This window comes from Antechinus flavipes, chromosome 6 (genome assembly GCF_016432865.1).
Source record: "Antechinus flavipes isolate AdamAnt ecotype Samford, QLD, Australia chromosome 6, AdamAnt_v2, whole genome shotgun sequence".
NCBI lineage: Eukaryota > Metazoa > Chordata > Mammalia > Dasyuromorphia > Dasyuridae > Antechinus > Antechinus flavipes.
The window spans coordinates 230,648,167-230,667,544 of record NC_067403.1 but is presented as its reverse complement, the minus strand read 5'-3'; the positions used below and the strand labels follow the sequence as shown (position 1 = coordinate 230,667,544).

At 42.5% G+C, this 19,378-nt stretch overlaps 1 protein-coding gene across 2 annotated transcripts in view; it reads right to left on the bottom strand.

Moving 5' to 3' along the window:
* Window positions 1-19,378, bottom strand: part of PRR5L (proline rich 5 like) — a 96,311-nt gene that overhangs the window by 35,581 nt on the left and 41,352 nt on the right. For both annotated transcript variants that reach the window (XM_051964216.1, XM_051964218.1), the window contains exon 4: window positions 9,711-9,759. In XM_051964216.1, the coding sequence (XP_051820176.1) occupies window positions 9,711-9,759 (49 nt within the window). The remainder of the gene's footprint in view (window positions 1-9,710; window positions 9,760-19,378) is intronic.

Here is a 19,378-nt window from a genome sequence, read left to right as displayed (position 1 = left end):
CCTTCCACCCCAAGTTTGCTCCTCTTTTCCCCCATTATGTTATGTGCAAACATTTGCACATTCTGGTTTGGACTGGAACTCACCCACATCAGGGCAGCAGCTGCTAAAGGGTTAATGAAGCCTGGGGCTGGGGGAGAGGAGGATCAGAACCAAGCTGGAATGAACAGCTATCAGAGAGAAGCCTGTGGACCCTAGACCTCAAGAATCCCCCAGACCATTGATCTGGGGATGGAAGAAACCTCAGACATCCTTTAATTTAACTGCCCTCGTCTTACAGAAAGGCAACCTGAAGCCTATGGCTTTACCTATGATCAAAGAGCCAGGATCATAGACTGGAGTGAGCAGTCATTTTTCAGTCATGTCTGACCTTCTGTGACCCCATTTGGGATTTTCTTGGCAAAGATACTGGAAGGGTGTGCCATTTCCTTCTCCGGTTCATTTTACAGATGTGTAAACTGAGGCAGACAAGATTAAGTCATTTGTCCAGCTAGGAAGTACCTGAGGTCAGATCTGAACTCACAAAGATGAGTCTCCTGGCTCTAGATCCAGTGTTCTATCCACTAAAGGTCATCAAATCCAACCTCACTTTACAGATGAGTAAACTGAGGCAAACAGGATTAAGTCATTTGTCCAGCTAGGGAGTGTCTGAGGTCAGCTCTGAACTCACAGTCTCCTGGCTCTAGGTCCAGTGCTGTATCCACTAAAGGTCATCAAATGCAAACTCATTTTATAGATGAGAAAACCAGGGCCCAGAGAAGTGGACAGTTAACTTCTGGGTGAAGGGCAGGGTTTGAATCGAGCACCTCTGACCCTAGAACTTGCATACTCTTTCTGCTGCCTCCCTATAACCTGCCCCCCTATCAAAATGTTAAGCCATTTTCAGGGGCCCTTTTCACAAACCATTCTACGAACTCTGGGATTTCCTGAACTCAGTTTCTGGGACAGCACCTACTTATCAAATCTCAGAGTTCTTCCAAATGAAAGGGGGAACTTCCATTATGAGTCTGAGTCTGACATGGAGGTGTTCCTCTCCCCAATTTGCAGGTGCAAACACTGAGGCATTAGCATCTTAAACACTTGTTGTAGTTTGCATGGTGAGTCAGGCCTAGGACTCAGACCTCCAGATACCCAGGTTAGAGAGAGGGGGCTTTCCACTTGCAAATGTCCAGCCCTTTGGTGGGGCTAAAAGTCAATTTACATTAAAAAAAATTAAATTGAGATGAAAGGGGCACTTTTAAGGAGTGGAATCATCAAACAGAGAAGTTTCCAAGATTCTCTGGTAGTATCTAAAAATGTCATTTTTCTGACGCGTTGATGGATCCACATTCTCATCATTGAGAAGTCACTCTGCTAGTACAGAGCACCACTCTTCATCCAGTGCAGTACAGGAATATCCTAAGGAACCTCCCCAAGTTTATCTATGTCCTTCTTCAACCACAGCACCCAGAAACCACCACAAAACTCCACATGTGGTAGGAGCAGAGCATCTTCCTAATTCTGCGAATTATCCCTGACACGACCTTCTTGGATGCAGATGCAGCACATCTTATCAGGCCTTTTAACCTCCCTAAAAATGCTGGGAAATGTCACCTTCATTTGATAGGGATTATACAGCTACCAGGAAGACGCCTGAGTATCTCAGAGTCTTCTTCCTATTGAACACTCAGCAGATGCTAATTATTCATTAATTATTAGTTTTTTCATGCATCCATCTGGTTCATCCCAATCAGTCCATTAGCCTCTTAAGAAGGGCTCTTGTTTTATGCTCCACTGTATTCCTTTGAATTTAGATGAGTCCTGGGTAAAGAGTAGGGGGATACTAAATGTTCTGTTAGAATGCAAGAATATCCCAAGCAAAGACTGCTTCATCCTTTCTATAATCCCAGCACACACAGCTTGGGCCACAGAAGAAGCTTAATCAACGCTTGGTGATTGATGGGGGATGAGGACATTCTTGACAAAAAGCCTCTGCTTCTCCTACCGCATCTCTGAAGAAAAGGCCTAAAGGCAGGGTTAGCAGCAGAAGCTGGCAAGGAAGCCAGAATTAAAGTAGGGTTCGCTGTTACCCAGAACCCCCCAGTAATGAAACAGAAGGGAGGACACACGACTCTTTAATGAAGTTTGCAGAAGAGCCGAGTCAGGAGGCAGGGGACAGCTGTCATGTTTGTTTATACTATTCCAGATAGAAATATGGGCTGCAAACAGAAATATGAGGCGTAGCTAGCTTGGAAAATCGTAAATGAGACTGTCTGGGGGAGAGTAATCCAAACCACCCCAGACATCAGTCATTAAACGGGCAGCTAAGACCCAGATTTCACTCACTAACAATGCCACAGGCAGGAGGGAGTGTGAGGGAGCGAGCAGGGGAGGAAAGGAGTCTGCAGGATGTAACAAGGCCAGAAAGAACATGCCTCCTGCCCACAAAGGCCTTGGCTTTCGAAGGGGTATCCTGCCAAGGGAGAGACGGAGCAGTAGAACCACCTCTAGAAAAATAAACAACCAAAAAAACCAACCAAGAAATCAAAGATATAAGGAAATGAATATTCATTCTAGATTCTGAAGGGATTTGCATGAGATGGCCACTGAGCTCCCTTCTAACCTTCTCTTCGGATGCTTGGTGTGCCATCCCTCTAGCACGGACTGGAGGGAGAAGGGGAATCTCTCCCACTAGATTGTAAACAATCTTCTAGACAATATTCTAGAACCGGATCTTTTCACAAAGTATTGGAAAGAATGTTGGACTTGGGGATTGAGAGGCCTGGGTCTGTATTCCAATTCTGCCACATCTCATGTGATGTAAGCCAAATCTTTTCACATCTGACCTCATCCACGCAATAAGGATATCAATGTTTATACTAGTCTCATCACAGGGTTGTTTTGAGCAAACCTTATCTATTAATTTATTATACCCTCCTACATGTACACTTAGTTTTTCCAGAGGATGTAAGAAAGGACTGTTTCATTTTTGTCTTTGTATGACCAATGATTGGGATACAGTAGATATTTAATAAATGTTCACCAGTGAACACACTAAAAGACTCTGTAAACCTAAAATCGCTCTAGAGATGATTATATTCAGGCGGTAGGCACTGGTAATGTAAAGACTGTTGGATTTTTCTGGAAATGTTCAAAAGCACAGAGCCATAGGCTTTTAGAAGAAGAGACCTTAAGATTCAACAACCATATTTTAAAGATAGGGAAACTGAGTCCAAGAGAGGAAGCAACTTGTTCAAGATCAGCTAGCAACTGGCAGGACTGAAAGTACTGCTTGCAACCCCAGGGTAGGCAGAGATGCTTCTTGTAGTGTCTGTCTATTCAGCAAAGGATATTGATTAGGAACTGCTGCTTAAAGATTAGTCATCTCGGGGCAAATACAGAAAGCATCATTACCTCATGGAAATAGGCACTGAATTTGGAGCCAGAATACCTGTGTGATGTATTTTTTAAAGCGCTGGACTGGGGCAGCTAGATGGCACAGTGGATGGAGCACTAGCCCTGAAGTCAGGAGGACCTGAGTTCAAATCTGACTTTGGACACAATATTTTCTAAATGTGTGACCCTGGGCAAATCATTTAACTTCAATTGCCTGGGGGAGGGGTGGGGTGGGAGAAAGCTCTGGGCTCAGGAGTCAGGGGAACTTGATTCTAATCATATTCTTTCTAGATCTCAGTTTCCTCATTTTTAAAAGCAGGGAGCAGGACTGGTGATTTTCCATCACAGCTAACTGTGACTTTGGGCAAAAACACCTGATTTGCCTGATCTGTTTCCTTATTTGTCAAATGATGGGATGGACAAAACTTAATGAACTGGAAGGCCCCTTCCAACACCAACGTTCCAAGGATCTTTAATGTTCGCTCTCATGTTTCTTACCCAAAATTTACCTCTTAAGGCTCAGAAGAGAGAGGGCTCAACGTAGAGTGAGGAAATCTACCTCAGACATTTCCTATGTTGTAAAATGAAGGGCGGGTCTAAATTATCTTTTGACACTGAGATTCTATGATTCCTTTGGCCTATGCTCCAGTCCAGGGCCTCATCATTTCCTGCTTTTACTGTCTGGCTTCAGACTTCCTTCTCAGGTTTATTATATATTACTCTTTTATTCTTTTCAGCCAAACTAGATTACTTGCCGGTCCCTGAACTCTACATTTTATCTCTGGCTTCAGGGTCTTTACATGCACCATTACATACACCATTCCTGGAATAGATAATGGCCACTTATCTGGGTCTCTCAGAATTCCTTCAAGGCCTAAGTCATGCACTGTCTCCTATAAGAAGATCTTCTGGGATCATCCCAAATCAAGGATTCTTAATCTGGGTCCAGGAACTTGTTTAAAAAAAAAAAAAAAACAAACTTGGATAGCTATTTGTATATGTGATTTCTTTTATAATCCTGTATATTTTATTTTAAATATTTAATATTAATAAATAAATAATGATATTTAAAACCATTATGAGATGGGATGATAGGTTTCACTGGACAACCAGTGCACACAAATAAGGTTTTCTTTTCCTTTTTTTTTTTTACCTGAGGTAATTGGGGTTAAGTGACTTGCCCAGGGTCACACAGCTAGGAAGTGTCTGAGGCCAGATTTGAACTCAGGTCCTCCTGACTTCAGGGCTAGTGATCCATCTACTACACCACTTAACTGCTCCCACAAAAATGGTTTTCAAACCTTTATTAGTTAATTGGGCTCTTTCATTCCTCTGCAATTTTTTGTATAATATATACAAACATAGATTTATTTGTTTATATGTTATATCTTCCCAACAGAATGTAAGCTCATTGAGGGCAGACACCTTTTGTTGTTTTTAGTCTGTATAGTTCTAGCGATGTCTCTCAAACAATTCCTTGTTGGCTTAGATTTTATTGTACTCTTGCACCTTAACCCTCATGGGCCTTGCTATAACACTGGGGACTCTATCTGAGGGCAGCCAGGTAGTATAATGAATACAGTACTGACCCTGATGTCAAGAAGACCTGAATTCAAATTCAGCCTCTGTTTCTTCATTTGTAAAATGTAAAATACCCTCTCAGAATTGTCATGAAGATCAAATGAGTTAACTATAAAGTACATAGTAAACATTATATAAATGTGAGCTAGTGTCATCATCAAGAATCGCTCAATCCGGGCAATTAGATAGCATAAGAGAGCACTGGCCCTAAAGTCAGGAAGACTTGATTGTGTGATCCTGGGCAAGTCACTTAACCCCAACCACCTCGTCAAAAAAAATCAATCAATCAACAAGCATTTACATATGAAGCATATACTATGTTCCCAGGTATTGTGTTGAGCCCTGAGGAATACAGAGAGGAAAATGGATCCTTTCCTTTTGGGAGATACAACATATAAACCAACAATCCCTCTTTATCTTAACCTCAAACTCAAAGTATTCTTCTCTTTCCTTTCTCTTATCCTGCTTCCCAAAATGCTTCTGGTCTTTTTCAGATCACAGATTCCAAGGAGACAGACTCTCCATGCGATTCTCTTTCCATTGTGAAAGCAACCACTTGCTTTTTGTTTTTGATGATGATGAAGTGGTAGGATAATTATCTTACTAAGATTCTTTCAGATATGAACAGGAAATGGAAAAAAAAAATAATTAGTGCGATCAGATGATCCGTGACCTCATGGATCTCAGTTCCATGAATTTCTCTTCTTCCAAAGAAGTTTCGAAGTCATTGACTTGAGAACAAATTTGAGAATGATACAAAAATTCTGTTCCATGGAAAAGTAGTTTAACTTTCAGCGGTCAGAAAAAAAAACCCCAAAGAGAATGAAACCTCAAATGTCTAATAAATACATAGTCGAGAGCAGATGGAAAACGTTGGAGAGTATTTGCTCATCAGCCTCCACGCCTTTCACCATCAGAATACCCAATTATCGAAATAGTGGAAAAACACTGAGTGGCTCACACTATCAGTTTCAAGCATTATAAGGACCCAATTATTGTAGCTGGCACTGGGAGGTATAGAGTTACCCTCCCCTGCCAGGGGCCTTTGGAAAAACTCAATTTTCTTCTCAGGCTCGATTCAAATTAGAGCAGACGAGGTCATCGATGCCGTCCCATCACAAAAACCTAGTCCCAGATTTTGGTTTTTTACTTACCTGGCCCTACCTATGTGTCAGTCCTTTCTGGGAAATCATACTCTTCTCTCCCCTCTCTCTCTGCAGGCGATCTGCAGCCTATGGTACGGCTACCTGCCCTTGCCCCCATCACTTTCATTATCCATCACCGAATGCATTCCCTTTCAGAGATGCTCTCTGAAGTAGCAAAACGAAAATTCGCAGTTTCGAACCTGAGCCATTTGGGCAGGTTTCAAGTTGGCTCTTGGGGGTGAACGGAGCCAAGGGCAAGTCGGTCTTCTTGGCTGAAATGAAGTGGATGTTTGGGAACGGGTCTGCCTGGCCTGTTTCTGCCAGTCCTTATCAACTAATGAGCTCAGTGCCTCGAATATCCAATTTCCACCTCCCTGACCATCTGAGGCAATGCTGGCATGCCGTCTCCCCAACCGCTCATGTATCTGCTTGGATGGTTTAAACCTCCTCATCAGCTACTGACCTTTCTCTGCCTGGAGAGATTCTGCAGGAGCTTCCTTTATGCTGCAATGGATTCAGAGCTTCGGATAAAAAGGCCCTGTCTCACCGAGGATGCTAGCAGAGGGTTTTGCACAACTCCATTTTCAGTGTCTCTAACCCCAATGCCTTTCGCCTCCAAGATCAAATCCAAACTCTTCCGTTTGGCTATTAAAGCCCTTGGCTACCTGGTCCCAGTCTACCCATCTAGCCTTACTCTCCATAACTGCTTCTAACAGTTTAGCCAAAATAGCCTTCTGATTGTTCCTCCACATCTGCTTCCCCACATAAGCCCCAGTGGGTTCAAACTCAGCTCAAATGCTGTCTCCCTGATCCCTCTGGATGTAAGTTTGATGTCAAGCCTTGGATTACCTTATATGCCCCACACATCTACATACACACATATGTATATGGGGGGGGGGGGGAGAGAGAGAGAGAGAGAGAGAGAGAGAGAGAGAGAGAGAGAGAGAGAGAGAATGAGAGAGTTATCTTCTCTAATAGAATGTAAACTACTTGAATGGAAGAACCATTTCATCTTTGTTTTTGGTAGCCCCTGGATCTAGGAACTTAAATCAACAAATTAACTGAATCAAAGCTTGTTTACTGGCTAACTGATTAGCCTTTTGTTGAAAAACAAAGAGCAGGATAATGTGGAAACTCCCAGGAGACTAAGAGCCAAGGACCCAGAGTTCAAATCCCAATGTTGCCACTAATTCAGTGAGTTTCTCTGTAAAAGTAGCTGGCTGCTTAACATTAGAACGGCTTATAAATTAACTAAAGAATACTAAATCCTGCTCTATTTTATTTCTCCTCAGATCAGGCTCTGTGTTTACCCAAGGTTGGAGTTGGGGTGAAGGCTTTGAGAGGAGCCCTTTAGTCCTACCCCATTAGCCAGTCCCCTGTACAAAACTAAGACATGAAACCCAGCAGCCAGTGAGAGTGAGAGCTTCATTTTTTCCCTTTGAGCTGTGGTTAATGTTTTATCACATGCTGTTGATACAAAAAATAAATCACACCATTTGGTTATTTTTTAAAAATCGTCTGCGTGCCATACTTTGTAAGCGGCTCAGGAAGCAGCATGGTTTCATAGATGGGGAGTTTCCCTCCTATCAGAATGTCAGCTTCGTGCAAGCAGAGTTTGTTTTACTCTTTGTACTTGTCTCCTTCTGAACTTAGCAGAGTGCCCTGCACATAGTGGGCTCTTCATAAATGTTTGCCGGTTGATTTTTTTGGAAAATGGAAAAAAATTTGGAAATGAAAATTTTGGAAAATCAAAGTCATTCAGCCATTCAACAAGTCCTTAGGAAAAGTTTACTGTGCGTCATCCACTGTTTTACATATGGGGTATACAGAGCAATTCTTGCTACTATTGAGTTAGGGACAGGGAGGGGAGAAGCAATATATACACCAACTAGCCAATAAAAATACAAAGTAATGGATGAAGGGGTGGGGACCTGGAGAGGAAGGATCAGAATAGGAGATGGTGCTTGACCCGAGTTTTGAAGGAAAATAAGGATCCAAAGGGGTGAAGGTGAGGAGGAAGGGAACCCCAAGAACAGGGGACACACACATCTGGGCCGGCGGGATTTCAGAACAGGGGGAGGAAGACTGGTTCAAAAATACATATCGATCCCATTTTATGTTAAATGTCAATTAGGACCCAGTGGAGGAGGCTGCAAGCTTCTTTGGGAGTGAATGAAAACAAAACAAAACACTCTTCTGTGGTTTGATTTGGAACCACATCGCAGAGACAGTGGGAGAGGAGTGCGCAAAAGCCAAGAGCACAGCCTGTGAGTCAAGGGCAGTTGAAATGATGCAATTGCTGACTAATTATCTCTCTGTTAATCTTTGTGCTTTACTGCTCTGCGGACTGAGCTTTCTCTCAAGCCCCCTGAATGTCTAAAATAGCAAAAATAAAACCAAAAATCCAAGACTGTCATCTTTCCTTCATGGAGAACACAACCCAATCCATCGATAGGACGTGCCCTTTTAAAAAATATGTACTGATTTTTATTGCTACTTTTGTTTTGTTTTGTTTTTATAAAACCCTCAATTCTCAGCAATCCTTATACAATCTCCCCTTTATGACAAAGAATAAAAAATAGGATTAAAAATATCATTTTTGCCAACTGACTGACTCGACATCAAACATTCGATGCAACGTTTGACACACAGTTCTCCACCTCTGGCTTTCAACTTGGGAGGATGCTGGTATAAAGAATAGGACATCTCAAGAGTTGTTCTATTAAATCGATGCCTCGGGATACCAGGGTCATCTGCATACAGGACGTAAAGGTGATTTGGGCTTCTCAAGGTTGGATCAACAGAACCAAGGTTAGGCATTAGAGAACTCAAGATAAGAGGCTCTGAGTATGAATGCCCATTGTTGGAGAACCAGTCTTGCTAAGTTTGAGGAGGCCAAAGGCCAGAGGATTATCTGCAGGATTATTTTTCTAATTAAATATTTTATTTTTCCCCCAACTACACGCAAACATAATTTTAAACATTCATTTCCAATTTTCTGCTTCCTCGTCTTTCCTCCTCATTGAGAATGTAAGTAATTTGATATAGGTCATATATGTGCAATCATACAAAACATACTTGCAGTATTATTTTTTTAATCACTTGAGGAGGTAGAAAGCTGCTTTAAGGTTTGCAAAGTACTTTACCTATCTTAACTCACTTGATCCACAACCTTATGAGTTAGGGACTATTATTAACCCCATTTTACAGAGACCTTTATCACTATACCTAATGTACTGCTCCTACATTAAATTAAGAATAGGAAGAAGCCATTACTAGCACTGGGTGACTTACCTGAGGTTGAGAGGTAAAAAGGACTCCTGGAGAAAAAGTGGCAGGTATTCAGCTTTCCGTTCCTCATAGATTCAAGCCCTGAGTCTGTGCTATAAATGCCTTGCACATATTAGGTCCTTACAAATAATTATTGGACCAATGGCATGGACGTATGTGAGCCAAGAGAAGAAAGACACTACATATATAAATATATAATATTATATATTTATAATTTGTAATAACATGAGTATATATAAATATACTCATCTTGTATGGCACTGATTTCTCACACACCAACACACACTCATCCCAATGCATCACTATAAAATGTCATTTTACCTGGAAATAGTCTGTAATGAAGGATCCAAGCTCGCTCTTCAGCAGCCGCCTAGGAGAAAACAAACAAAGACTTGGGCACTGGTTTGGCACTCAGAAACTTGCTTGCACTCCCATATGGTACGAGCTGTCCGTGAGATATACAATCTGAGCCCATGGCTTGTTTCAGCTTAGGACAGGGAGCATACAAGGATAGGAGAGACAAATTCTCTCTCCCTTCTTTTACTTTGTTCCCAGACCTGTTTCCTCTCCTGAAAAATGAAGAGCTTGGATTAGTTGTGATTCTCCAATCTCTAAATCTACAAGTCAATGAAATGGAGGTCCCCGCTCCACCATATATAGGAGAGAACACCCAGTACCAGCTGTAGGTTTCCAGGATGTTGACGTTTATAATCTCTTTTGAGCTTCATATTGTGATCCCCGTTTTGTGGAAAATAAAAACAACATTCAGAAAAGAGTCACTTGTTTGTATAAGTGGGCTACTAAGGTGGACTCTCTGATTCAAGGTGCATAAGCCACAGGGCTCCAGAAAAGTGCTAAGGGAACCAGAGATGGGGACTGAGGTGCCCTATTACACCTGGACTGGCTCTGTCATAGAGCTTGCTGCTGCAGCATCTTAAGGGTTCCAACATTTGCCCCTCAAAAAGGAAACAAGGCCCCCCTGTGCCCAATATAAACCAGTAGATGAAAGAGCCTTAAAGAAGAAGAAAGACAGGTGGAGTTTAAAGTTGGGGAAGAAAATAGAACTGTCGATAAAAGTCTGGAAAGACTTCCATGGACTGATTCTAAGTGAGAAGAACCAAGAGAATATTATATAAAAAAAAAAGAGAATATTATACACAGCAACAAGATTATGTGATGATCAACTGTGATGTGCTGATAGAAAGCAATTCCAACAGACTTGGGATGGAAAATGGCACCTGCATCCAGGGAGAGAACTATAGAGACCGAATGTGAATCGAAGCATAATACTTCACCTTTTATTTGTTTGTTTCTCTTCTCTCTTGATCTGATATTTCTTGACCAACATGACAAATACGGAAATATTTTTTTAATTGCACATATTTAACTGTCTAGAGAAAAGGGGAGTTAAGGAAAACAGGGAGAAAGATGTGGAACACAAAATCTTACAAAAATGAAAACTAAGTTTACATGTATTTGGAAAAATCAAATATTATTGAGGGAAAAAAAGAAAATGGGAATTGTCTTCTTATCACAATATCAGAGAGCTAGAGCTGGAAGGGATCTCGAGCCTCCTTTCTCTTCCTCCCCATTTTTCACATGAGCAAAGTGAGGTCCAAGGAGTGAAAGTCACCAAAATTTCTACTCTGTCTTAATGGATGTTGCCTTCCCCATTTCTCTGCATCCATCCTAACAGGATCAGCCAATCTTAAGAACAAGAGTAACCTTCTCCAGGATTAGGGGAGATGCCTGGATGGTAGGGATTTCAGTTGCCCTTTCTATCAGCGCTTCCTCCTAAAGAGCTCCGTGTTCAGCTGTCCTCCCAGGGTGGTATTAACTCCTATAGACATGTTCCCACAGGACCCAGAAGGAGAAGGAGCTTACGTGCAGAAAACAGGAATGGCGCTAAGGGTGGGGAGAAGACAAGGAAAATAATCATAAAAATGACGCTCCATATATCAGTCTCAGACAGATGCAGATACAGATCACAAAAGGAGGCAACAATCCTGCCCTTTCTTTCCTTGAAGCAGCATGAAAAACACCTTGGTTCTTTAGCAAATCCCAATTCCTGTGAAAACTCAGGAACTTCACCATCCTGGGCCTCAGTTTCCTTTTCTGTAAATTGAGGGAGTTGGTCTTGATGGTCTCTGAGGCCTATAATCCTGTAATTCGGGGGGGGGGGATTCTGTCTGCTATTGCTGAGTTTGGAAGATATTTTTCTATCCAAGCTTTGGTCTAAAAATCATCCAAGTCCATCAGGGCAGCAGTGAGGGAAGGGACTGGGAGGGAGGAGAGACCTGAGTTATGGGCTGTTAAAGAGAATCTGGTAAAGAAATTGGAGCCAGTAATGTGGGCTCGATCATGGACTCAGTCCTCCTTTCTCTCTGGCAAATGAGCCACGAACGGGGAGGGAGGAACTTAGTGGGTGGCCCCAGCCGGGAGCAGGAACTTCAGGCCAAGAAAGCAGCTGTCGTGTGGTGGAGACCGTCCAGTCCAAAGCCTTTGTTTGGCAGATAAGGAAACTGAGGTCCAGGGAATTTTAACTTGTCCCTGTCAGACAGGTAGGAAGGGTTGGATGAGGAGTCAGAGAATTTGATTCAAATCTTCCTGTCTTTGTGATAATGAGCAATTCTGCCTGATTTCCTCCACTTTAAGTTCTAAATCAAGAATCTGATAATCCCAGGGAGTTTCTACTACAGAGACAGAATGTCGAGCAGATCTGGGGTGGGGGAGAAGCCATAGGTTCCCTGAACATAATAGCAACAGGTGTCATTTATGTCATACCATAAGGTAAACTGAGCACTCACTGGATTATCTCATTAGCAATTGACAAAAACCCTGGGAGGAGCTGCTGTCTCTCCCATTTTACAGATGAGGAAAACAAAGTTCAGAGAAGTTTAGGACCACACATCAAGCAAGCACCGGCTTCCGGTCCCATTCTTTTTATATTTTGTGACTCTAAGTCCTACATTAAAACAATCAAGGCAACTGGATGGGGCAGCAGCCAGAATGCTAGCCTTGGAGTCTGGAGAGCCTTAGTTCAAATCTAGACACCAAAACTCTGTGAGTGTGGGCAAGTCTTCCCTTGTTCCTCATCCCGGGATAGAGCTCGAGGGGTTATTAAGGGGGTGACGGAGGCCCTCCTTGGAGATCACCAAGAAGGAGGCTCCAAAAGGGACAGAGACGCTGGCCAGGGCTGGAAAAACTTAATCTCTCTTGGGCAAACAGCCTGAGTGCCCAACCCAGATAAAACGGGGAAGAAGCAAAAGAATCAATTGGGGACGGGTGCTGGAAGCCTCCCCTGATCCTCCCAGCTAGGGAGATGGCGGTCCTCTGGCTTCTCCCCGGCCAGACCACATTCAGATCCAATAACCGGCCTCAATTCAATAAATGCCAGCTGGCAGCTCCCCATCATCCCAGATTGACATGCAACATTTTGGGGCAATTGAAATCCTTCCTAACCTGCTGCCCCTTCCCCAAAATACACACACACACACACACACACACACACACACACACACACCCCCTTCCAGTACTTATCTACCCTACACCTTCCCTCGTACCCCATTGGTAATGGCCATTTCCCAGCTCCCAATTCTGGACGTATCCCTTGGCCGGCCCCCATGTCCACAATGCTCTCCCTCCTGGCTTCCTTCGAGACCCAGCTAGAATCTACCTTCTACAAGAAGCCTATTCCCATCGCCCTAAAACCTGCCTTTATCTGCTGATTATCTATATCTATCTCTTTCTATAAATAGAGATAGATATAGATAAACAGACAAACAGATAGATATAGAAGGGCCTAAAAGTCTTCTAAATTCAAAAAGAAATAAGAAGGCAGGAGGAAAGGGTTGAGGGAAGGATAGGACTAGGATCAACAGAGAGAAAAGTTGTCAAAACTCGAATATCAGTTTAGGAAAAAAGTCCCTAGTAACTGGAGCTGTCCAAGAATGGAGGTTATCTTGGGGAGACGACAACTTCCCCCTTCATTGAAGGTGTTCAAACCTCTTCTCTGGAAGGTCACAGGTCACCCAGTCCCCTTGCTGTACAGACCAAAGTGGATCCATGGGGAGGCTTCAGCTAAAGAGAGAAGCTTCGCTTCTAAAAATGGTCTGAAAATTGTATTTTTTTTTAATTTGTTCTTTTTTCCTAGCAAAAGTTCATTTTGAAAAATTCCAAACTTGCCTTGGAAGAATTAAGGGGGAAAGGGAATTGACCCTCAACTTTAGAGACGAGGAAGAGGCAATTTGGGAGTTAAGAAAATTCAAGTTCAATCAAGTCCTGGGCAAGCATCTCCAATCTATAAAATGGGGAAATGGATACTTTATTGAATGACTTCCTCATGATGATTATGAAAAAATCCAGCGTTCCATGTTTATTTAACCTATAGTGGATTGCTCGGTGTCTTGGGGAAAAGTGAAAGGATGAACAGAGAGAGAAACATTTGGAACATAAAATTTTGCAAAGGTGAATATTGAAAAATATCTTTGTATGTATTTGGAAAATAAAATACGATTAAAAATATTTTTTAAAGAAGGGCCCAGTGATCATCTAAACAGAAAAGTCTCTAAGAGAAGAAAATGAGGCTAAAAAAATCTGGTAGAATAGGGGGCAAGAGATGCCAGGAAGAAAAGTGTCCATGACTTCCTTCCTTGGCTCACGTTAGCTTTTCTGACATTGCAGCCATCTGTGTTAAGGAAAAGGGTAATAATTGCCATGTGTGTATGTATATATGTGGTGTCCCGAGGGCAGCCTACCTGAGACACAGAGCTTGGGCTTCCACGAGCATCTACCGCCTGCCCGAGGATGGGGTTCATATTCTAAGAGAGCTCCAGGATTTCCCCATCATCTCCTCAGAGCCTGGGTGCCCTTTGTGGAGTGTAAGCTCCAGAAAGGCTAAGCCCCTTTAAAAGTCTGTGTAAGTTGAGTCCTGGCAGAATGCTTTGTATATCCAAAGTACCTAACAAATAGGTTTAGTGAATTAAATGGAACCAAAAGCTGCCAGCCTAAGTCTTCCATAACTCCCCTCCTGCTGAGCTTTCTCTTTCCCAGGCAGCAACCCTCATGTAGAACAGAACAAAACCGGAGAGAATAAAGTGGAAAAGAAACTGGAAAGAAACAGTTACATAACAATGTCATAAACGGCTCTCGGGATGTGGGAGAGTTGAAAAGTCGGACACCCGATGTCTCTGACAATGAAAAATCTCCATCACGTTCCCCTTAGACGGGAGCCCCAGAATCTGGAAACTTTCCTCCTATGTCCCCTCCTCCCTGATAGAAGGAAAAACACTGACTTTCTGGAGGCAAGACTTTCCTAAAAAACATAATTCTGCCAAGACTCGATTTATCATTCCCATCCTCCTTATCAATTAAGATTTAGAGGGGCATGGCAGAAGGAAATAAGTCTTGGAGTCAGGAAGACTTGGATTTAACTCCTGTCTGGACCTGGACAAATAACTTAATTTCGCAGGGACTTAAAAAAACAGGGGCCATCCACAAAGATCCTGCTCTTGTGGATAGACTTAGAAAATCATATGGCAACATTATCTCCATTCTTCTATTGTTCTTTAAAAAAAAAAACTTAATTTCTCAAGGACTTAAATAAAAATAGGGGCCATTAAACCATCCATAAGGATTTCACTGTCACATACTGATTTAGATAACCATATCATAACATTATCTATGTTCTATTATTATTTTTTTATTTTGTTAAATCTTTCCCAATTACCTTTTAATCTGGTTTGCCAGTGTGTCTGATACCTCTAGGTCAACTCTTTTGAAGACATAATGTGCAAGTAAGGTGTTGATTGAGACATGAAATCACAGATTGGGTCCGTAGCCCTACTATTAAGTATTTCACATTTATACAGTGCTTTGAGGTTTGCAAAATACTTTACATCCTACTACTGTTGCTATTATTATCCACATCTTACAGAAAAGTAAACTGAGGCAAACAGGCTAATTGATTTGCTTGAGGATACCTAGGTACTAAGTACTAGATACATCATCTCACTGATTCCAAATCCAGAGCTTAATCTACTCTATCACTCTACTGTCCACTGACACACAATCTGGACTGGAGTTTCCCCAACTGGGATCCAAGGGCCATTTTAAAAGGATGCCATCCAGATGGGTCAGATCATCCTGATACAATGAGCTGGGAGAAGAGGGAGCCATGGGGTCCTGTACTTCCTTAGGGGGGGTGAGGAGGAAGGAGGGAGCAGATAGGAAAAAGGGGCTATGTGATCACGACAGAAAAGGGAAATCTTCCTGGGATCCCACAAAATCGGGCACCGGCCACACAGGGAGGCAGGCAGGGACAATCAACAGGAACAAGAAGCAGGGAAGCAGTGGTCTTGGGTTCATTATCTTAATCTCTCCTTCCCTCTGCCACATGTGGCTGTTTACAGGATTTCCTGTTGTGTCACACAAGCAGCAGCCTCTCTGCTCGCTGTCATGTCCATGGCAGGTCTCTGCTCTTGGCTCTGGGGCTGAGGACCGAACATCTGGACCCGGGCTAAGCGTAAGCTTTAGGGCAGCTGGAAGGCCCTGCACTCTGGATGCGTGTGGGGATGTCTGAGTAGACGGAAGGCATCAGCTACAGGAGCCACTCCTGATCTGGGTCACAGTCCCCCCCTCAGTTTCCCCATCTATAAAATCAAAGGACTGGAGGAGACTCTCAAGTCTCTCCATCTTTAAATCCTCTGATCTAAAGGGGCCTTTTTTTGCCTCTTCCACTGTACCCCCAGTTGGCCAGGGTTTGCCACATTTCCTGCTACTCTTTCCCTTAATCCCCCTTCCCCAAAATGCAGCATTTCTACATTGTCCTCAGTGCTCAACGGGTGAACCTAATTTTTGAGCATTTTCTGAGCATGAAAAGATGCAATAAATCCAAAAAAAAAAGTGTAAACATTCTTTTAAAAAGTGACGCAATTTTCACTTTTTTGCTGTTGTTTGCTTGCATTTTATTTTCATCCTCATTTTTTTCCTTTTTGATTTGATTTTTCTTGTGCAGCAAGATTATTGTATAAATATGTTTGCATATCCTGGATTCAACTTATATTTTACCGTGTTTAACATACATTGGATTACTTGCATTTAGGGAAGGGGATGGGGAAAGGGGGAGAAAAATTGGAACACGAGGTTTTTCAAGGGTTAATGTTGAAAAATTATCCATGCATATGTTTTGAAAATAAAAGTTTTAGTAAAATAAAAAGTGATGCAAAAATAAAGGGTGTGTTTATATGTGTGTGTGTGTTTGTGTGTGTGTGTGTGTGTGTGTGTGTGTGTGTGTGTGTGTGTGTGTATGTGTGTAGGGAAGGCAACAGGAGGAAGGGAACAAGGCCAGAAAAAGGCTGTGAGACAACCACTCTGATACTTGTGTTCCAGACAATGGGGAAAAAAAGACAGAAACTGACCTTGTCCCTACTAGGGCAGCTGGGAGAGAACGATGAAGTAATCCGTGCTAATGGGAGAGGGTTGGAAAAATGTCCTGTAAATGAGAGGGTTAGCCTTAGTGACTCCAAGGTCCTTCCAGCTCAGTTCCAAATCTATGACCCCAAGTTCCTTCTATTTCTCAAAGCCCAAGTTCCAGAATCACAGGTTTGGGGCTGCAGGGAACCTCAGAAGCATTTAGTCCATAAGGAAATTGAATGCCATCAAAGAGAGGGGAATTGCTTATGATCCTCCAAGAAGTTAACAGTAGGTTTCACATCTAAACCTGGGGCTTCTATCCCAAATCTCTATGCTCTGCCCACTGGCCGTCTCCCTGGCTATCTCTTCCCCTCCTAGACAAGTGACATATACTTATAGATGACTCTTAGAGGCAATCTCTCTCTATTTATAGCCTAATCCATAACAGACTCACAGGATGCTTATGGCAGGTCGGTGGGGAGATGGCGAGGAGGAAAGGTCTTTTTTTTGCCCCTAATTTCCCCACGGTTTTGGATCCTTAAAAGCCTCTGTCAATCCATCTATGATCAGCAGGCCCTGCCAACTAGATGGAAAAATTAAGAAATGGGTTTGTAGCAGCTGCCTGACTTAAACACAGGTTTCAGTTCTGAGCCATCCAGCACAGAGCACAATTCTTGGAACCTCTGCTTTCCTTGAAAACCCCTGGGGTTTCCTTGTCTTGGGCTGTTCCCTCCAAGACGGGCAACAGGGAGGGTTAGAGAGAAGGGAGAGGGAAAATCTGAGTTTCCTGTCCTGGACCAGTTCCATGGAAATGCATTTCTGGGGTTCCTGAAACCCCATCTGTGTCAATTTTCTGTATTGAAATATCCTCCGAGAGGGTAGGAGAGCGAGGGTGTGGGGATGTGGTCTAGGGAGCCACAGAGAGGCAAACTCAGCAGTTCCTGCAGCCAGAGAGAAGGGAATCAGAGTGGCAACTCCCATTCCATTCAATCAGATTTGGAAAGGAAAAGAAAAGCCAATTTATTAAACTTCCATTCCATATGTAATATTGTATGTGGACAGCATCATGTACATAGTAATTCAAAGCTTCTTACTTCCTTCTAATTTATCTTGATCATGTAGTTGGCTGATCAATAATTATGTATCATGTTATTAAGTTAACTGATTATTTTTTGTTTATTATGTATCAGATCTTGTAATAATAATAATAGGTAGTATTTAGAGAAGATTTTAGGGTTGATGAGTTGCTCTATTTGTGATATTTAATTTGATCCTGATGACAACCCCAGGAGATAGGTCCTATTCTTACCCCCATTTTACAGATGAGAGAAACTGAGGCAGACAGAAATAACGAAACTTGTCCAGGATCACAAAGCACAAAATAGCTGAAGCCAGTTTTCAACTCAGGCCTTCTAAGTTCCAAATGTGGAACTCCAAGTCTCCTGCCTAGGCAGGAATCAGGAGGTGTCAGAGGCAGGGCTTGAACACGGATTTCCTCTGCACTAAGCCCACATTCCATCTCTTTTTATTTTTATTATATGTATTTAATGAAGGAAAGAAGGAAGGAATAGATAGGAGAAAAGAAAAAAAAGGAGGAAGAAAGAAATATGAAAAAAGGAAGAAACTATGATAAAGATAATATATAACAATAATAAATTATGATATTAGATACAATAATACTAGACAAATATTTCTTTGGAAAATCCCAAGGGACATTTTTTTTTGCTCAAAACAGATTGGTCTTCGTAATGACAGTTTGTGCTGTGTTAACAACCAAACTGACTGATATCTCTAGACATAAACCTGATGGGCAACACGAGGCAGGGAAAGTATGTTGGCTCAGGATCACCAGGACTGGACCTGGTTTTTATCTCTCTACAGATACCACCAGCATAACTGTGGTTCTCAGTTTCTTCATATGTAAACTAGAAAGGGGGAGGCCCCCAGGATCTCTGCCATCCCTTCCAGCTTTACCTCTATGATCATATGATCCCGTGAGGGTTTGGGTGGGCAGGGGAAGCTGAGCTGGACCTTCAAGTGGGCCTCTGAGGAGGGAACAGGCTCATATGTCATGGAATCCTGACAATAATTTTTTCTTGCTCTTTTTTCTGTAGAAAGATACAAAGAGCAGCTGTTTCTCCAGGAAATAAATTTAAGCTGACTTTAAAATTCAGTTCCCATCATTCCTCTTCTGGGAAGCTTTTCCAGCCTGCACACATCTGGCCCTCTGGGAGCTGGGGAATGGACCGGGGTCTGAATTCTGGTACTTGCCTCAGGTATATGGGGCAAGTCACTCAATGTTACCTGGGCCAAATGGAAAGGGATAGGAGATCATTCATTTTACAATGGAGGGAAATAATTTGGAGAAAAGCGTTAGGATTTTCTCATGCTCACACAGGCAGGATAGGTGGCAAGGTAAGAATTTGAACTCAGCCCCTATGACCACAAATCCAGCAATTTTTCCAAGGTATTATGATATAGCTCAGCTCTTTTTCTGTCCTCAGTTTCCACAGCTACAAAATGGGATTGAATTAGAATTCCCAGCTTCTTAAACTGTGGTTCACGATCCCATATGG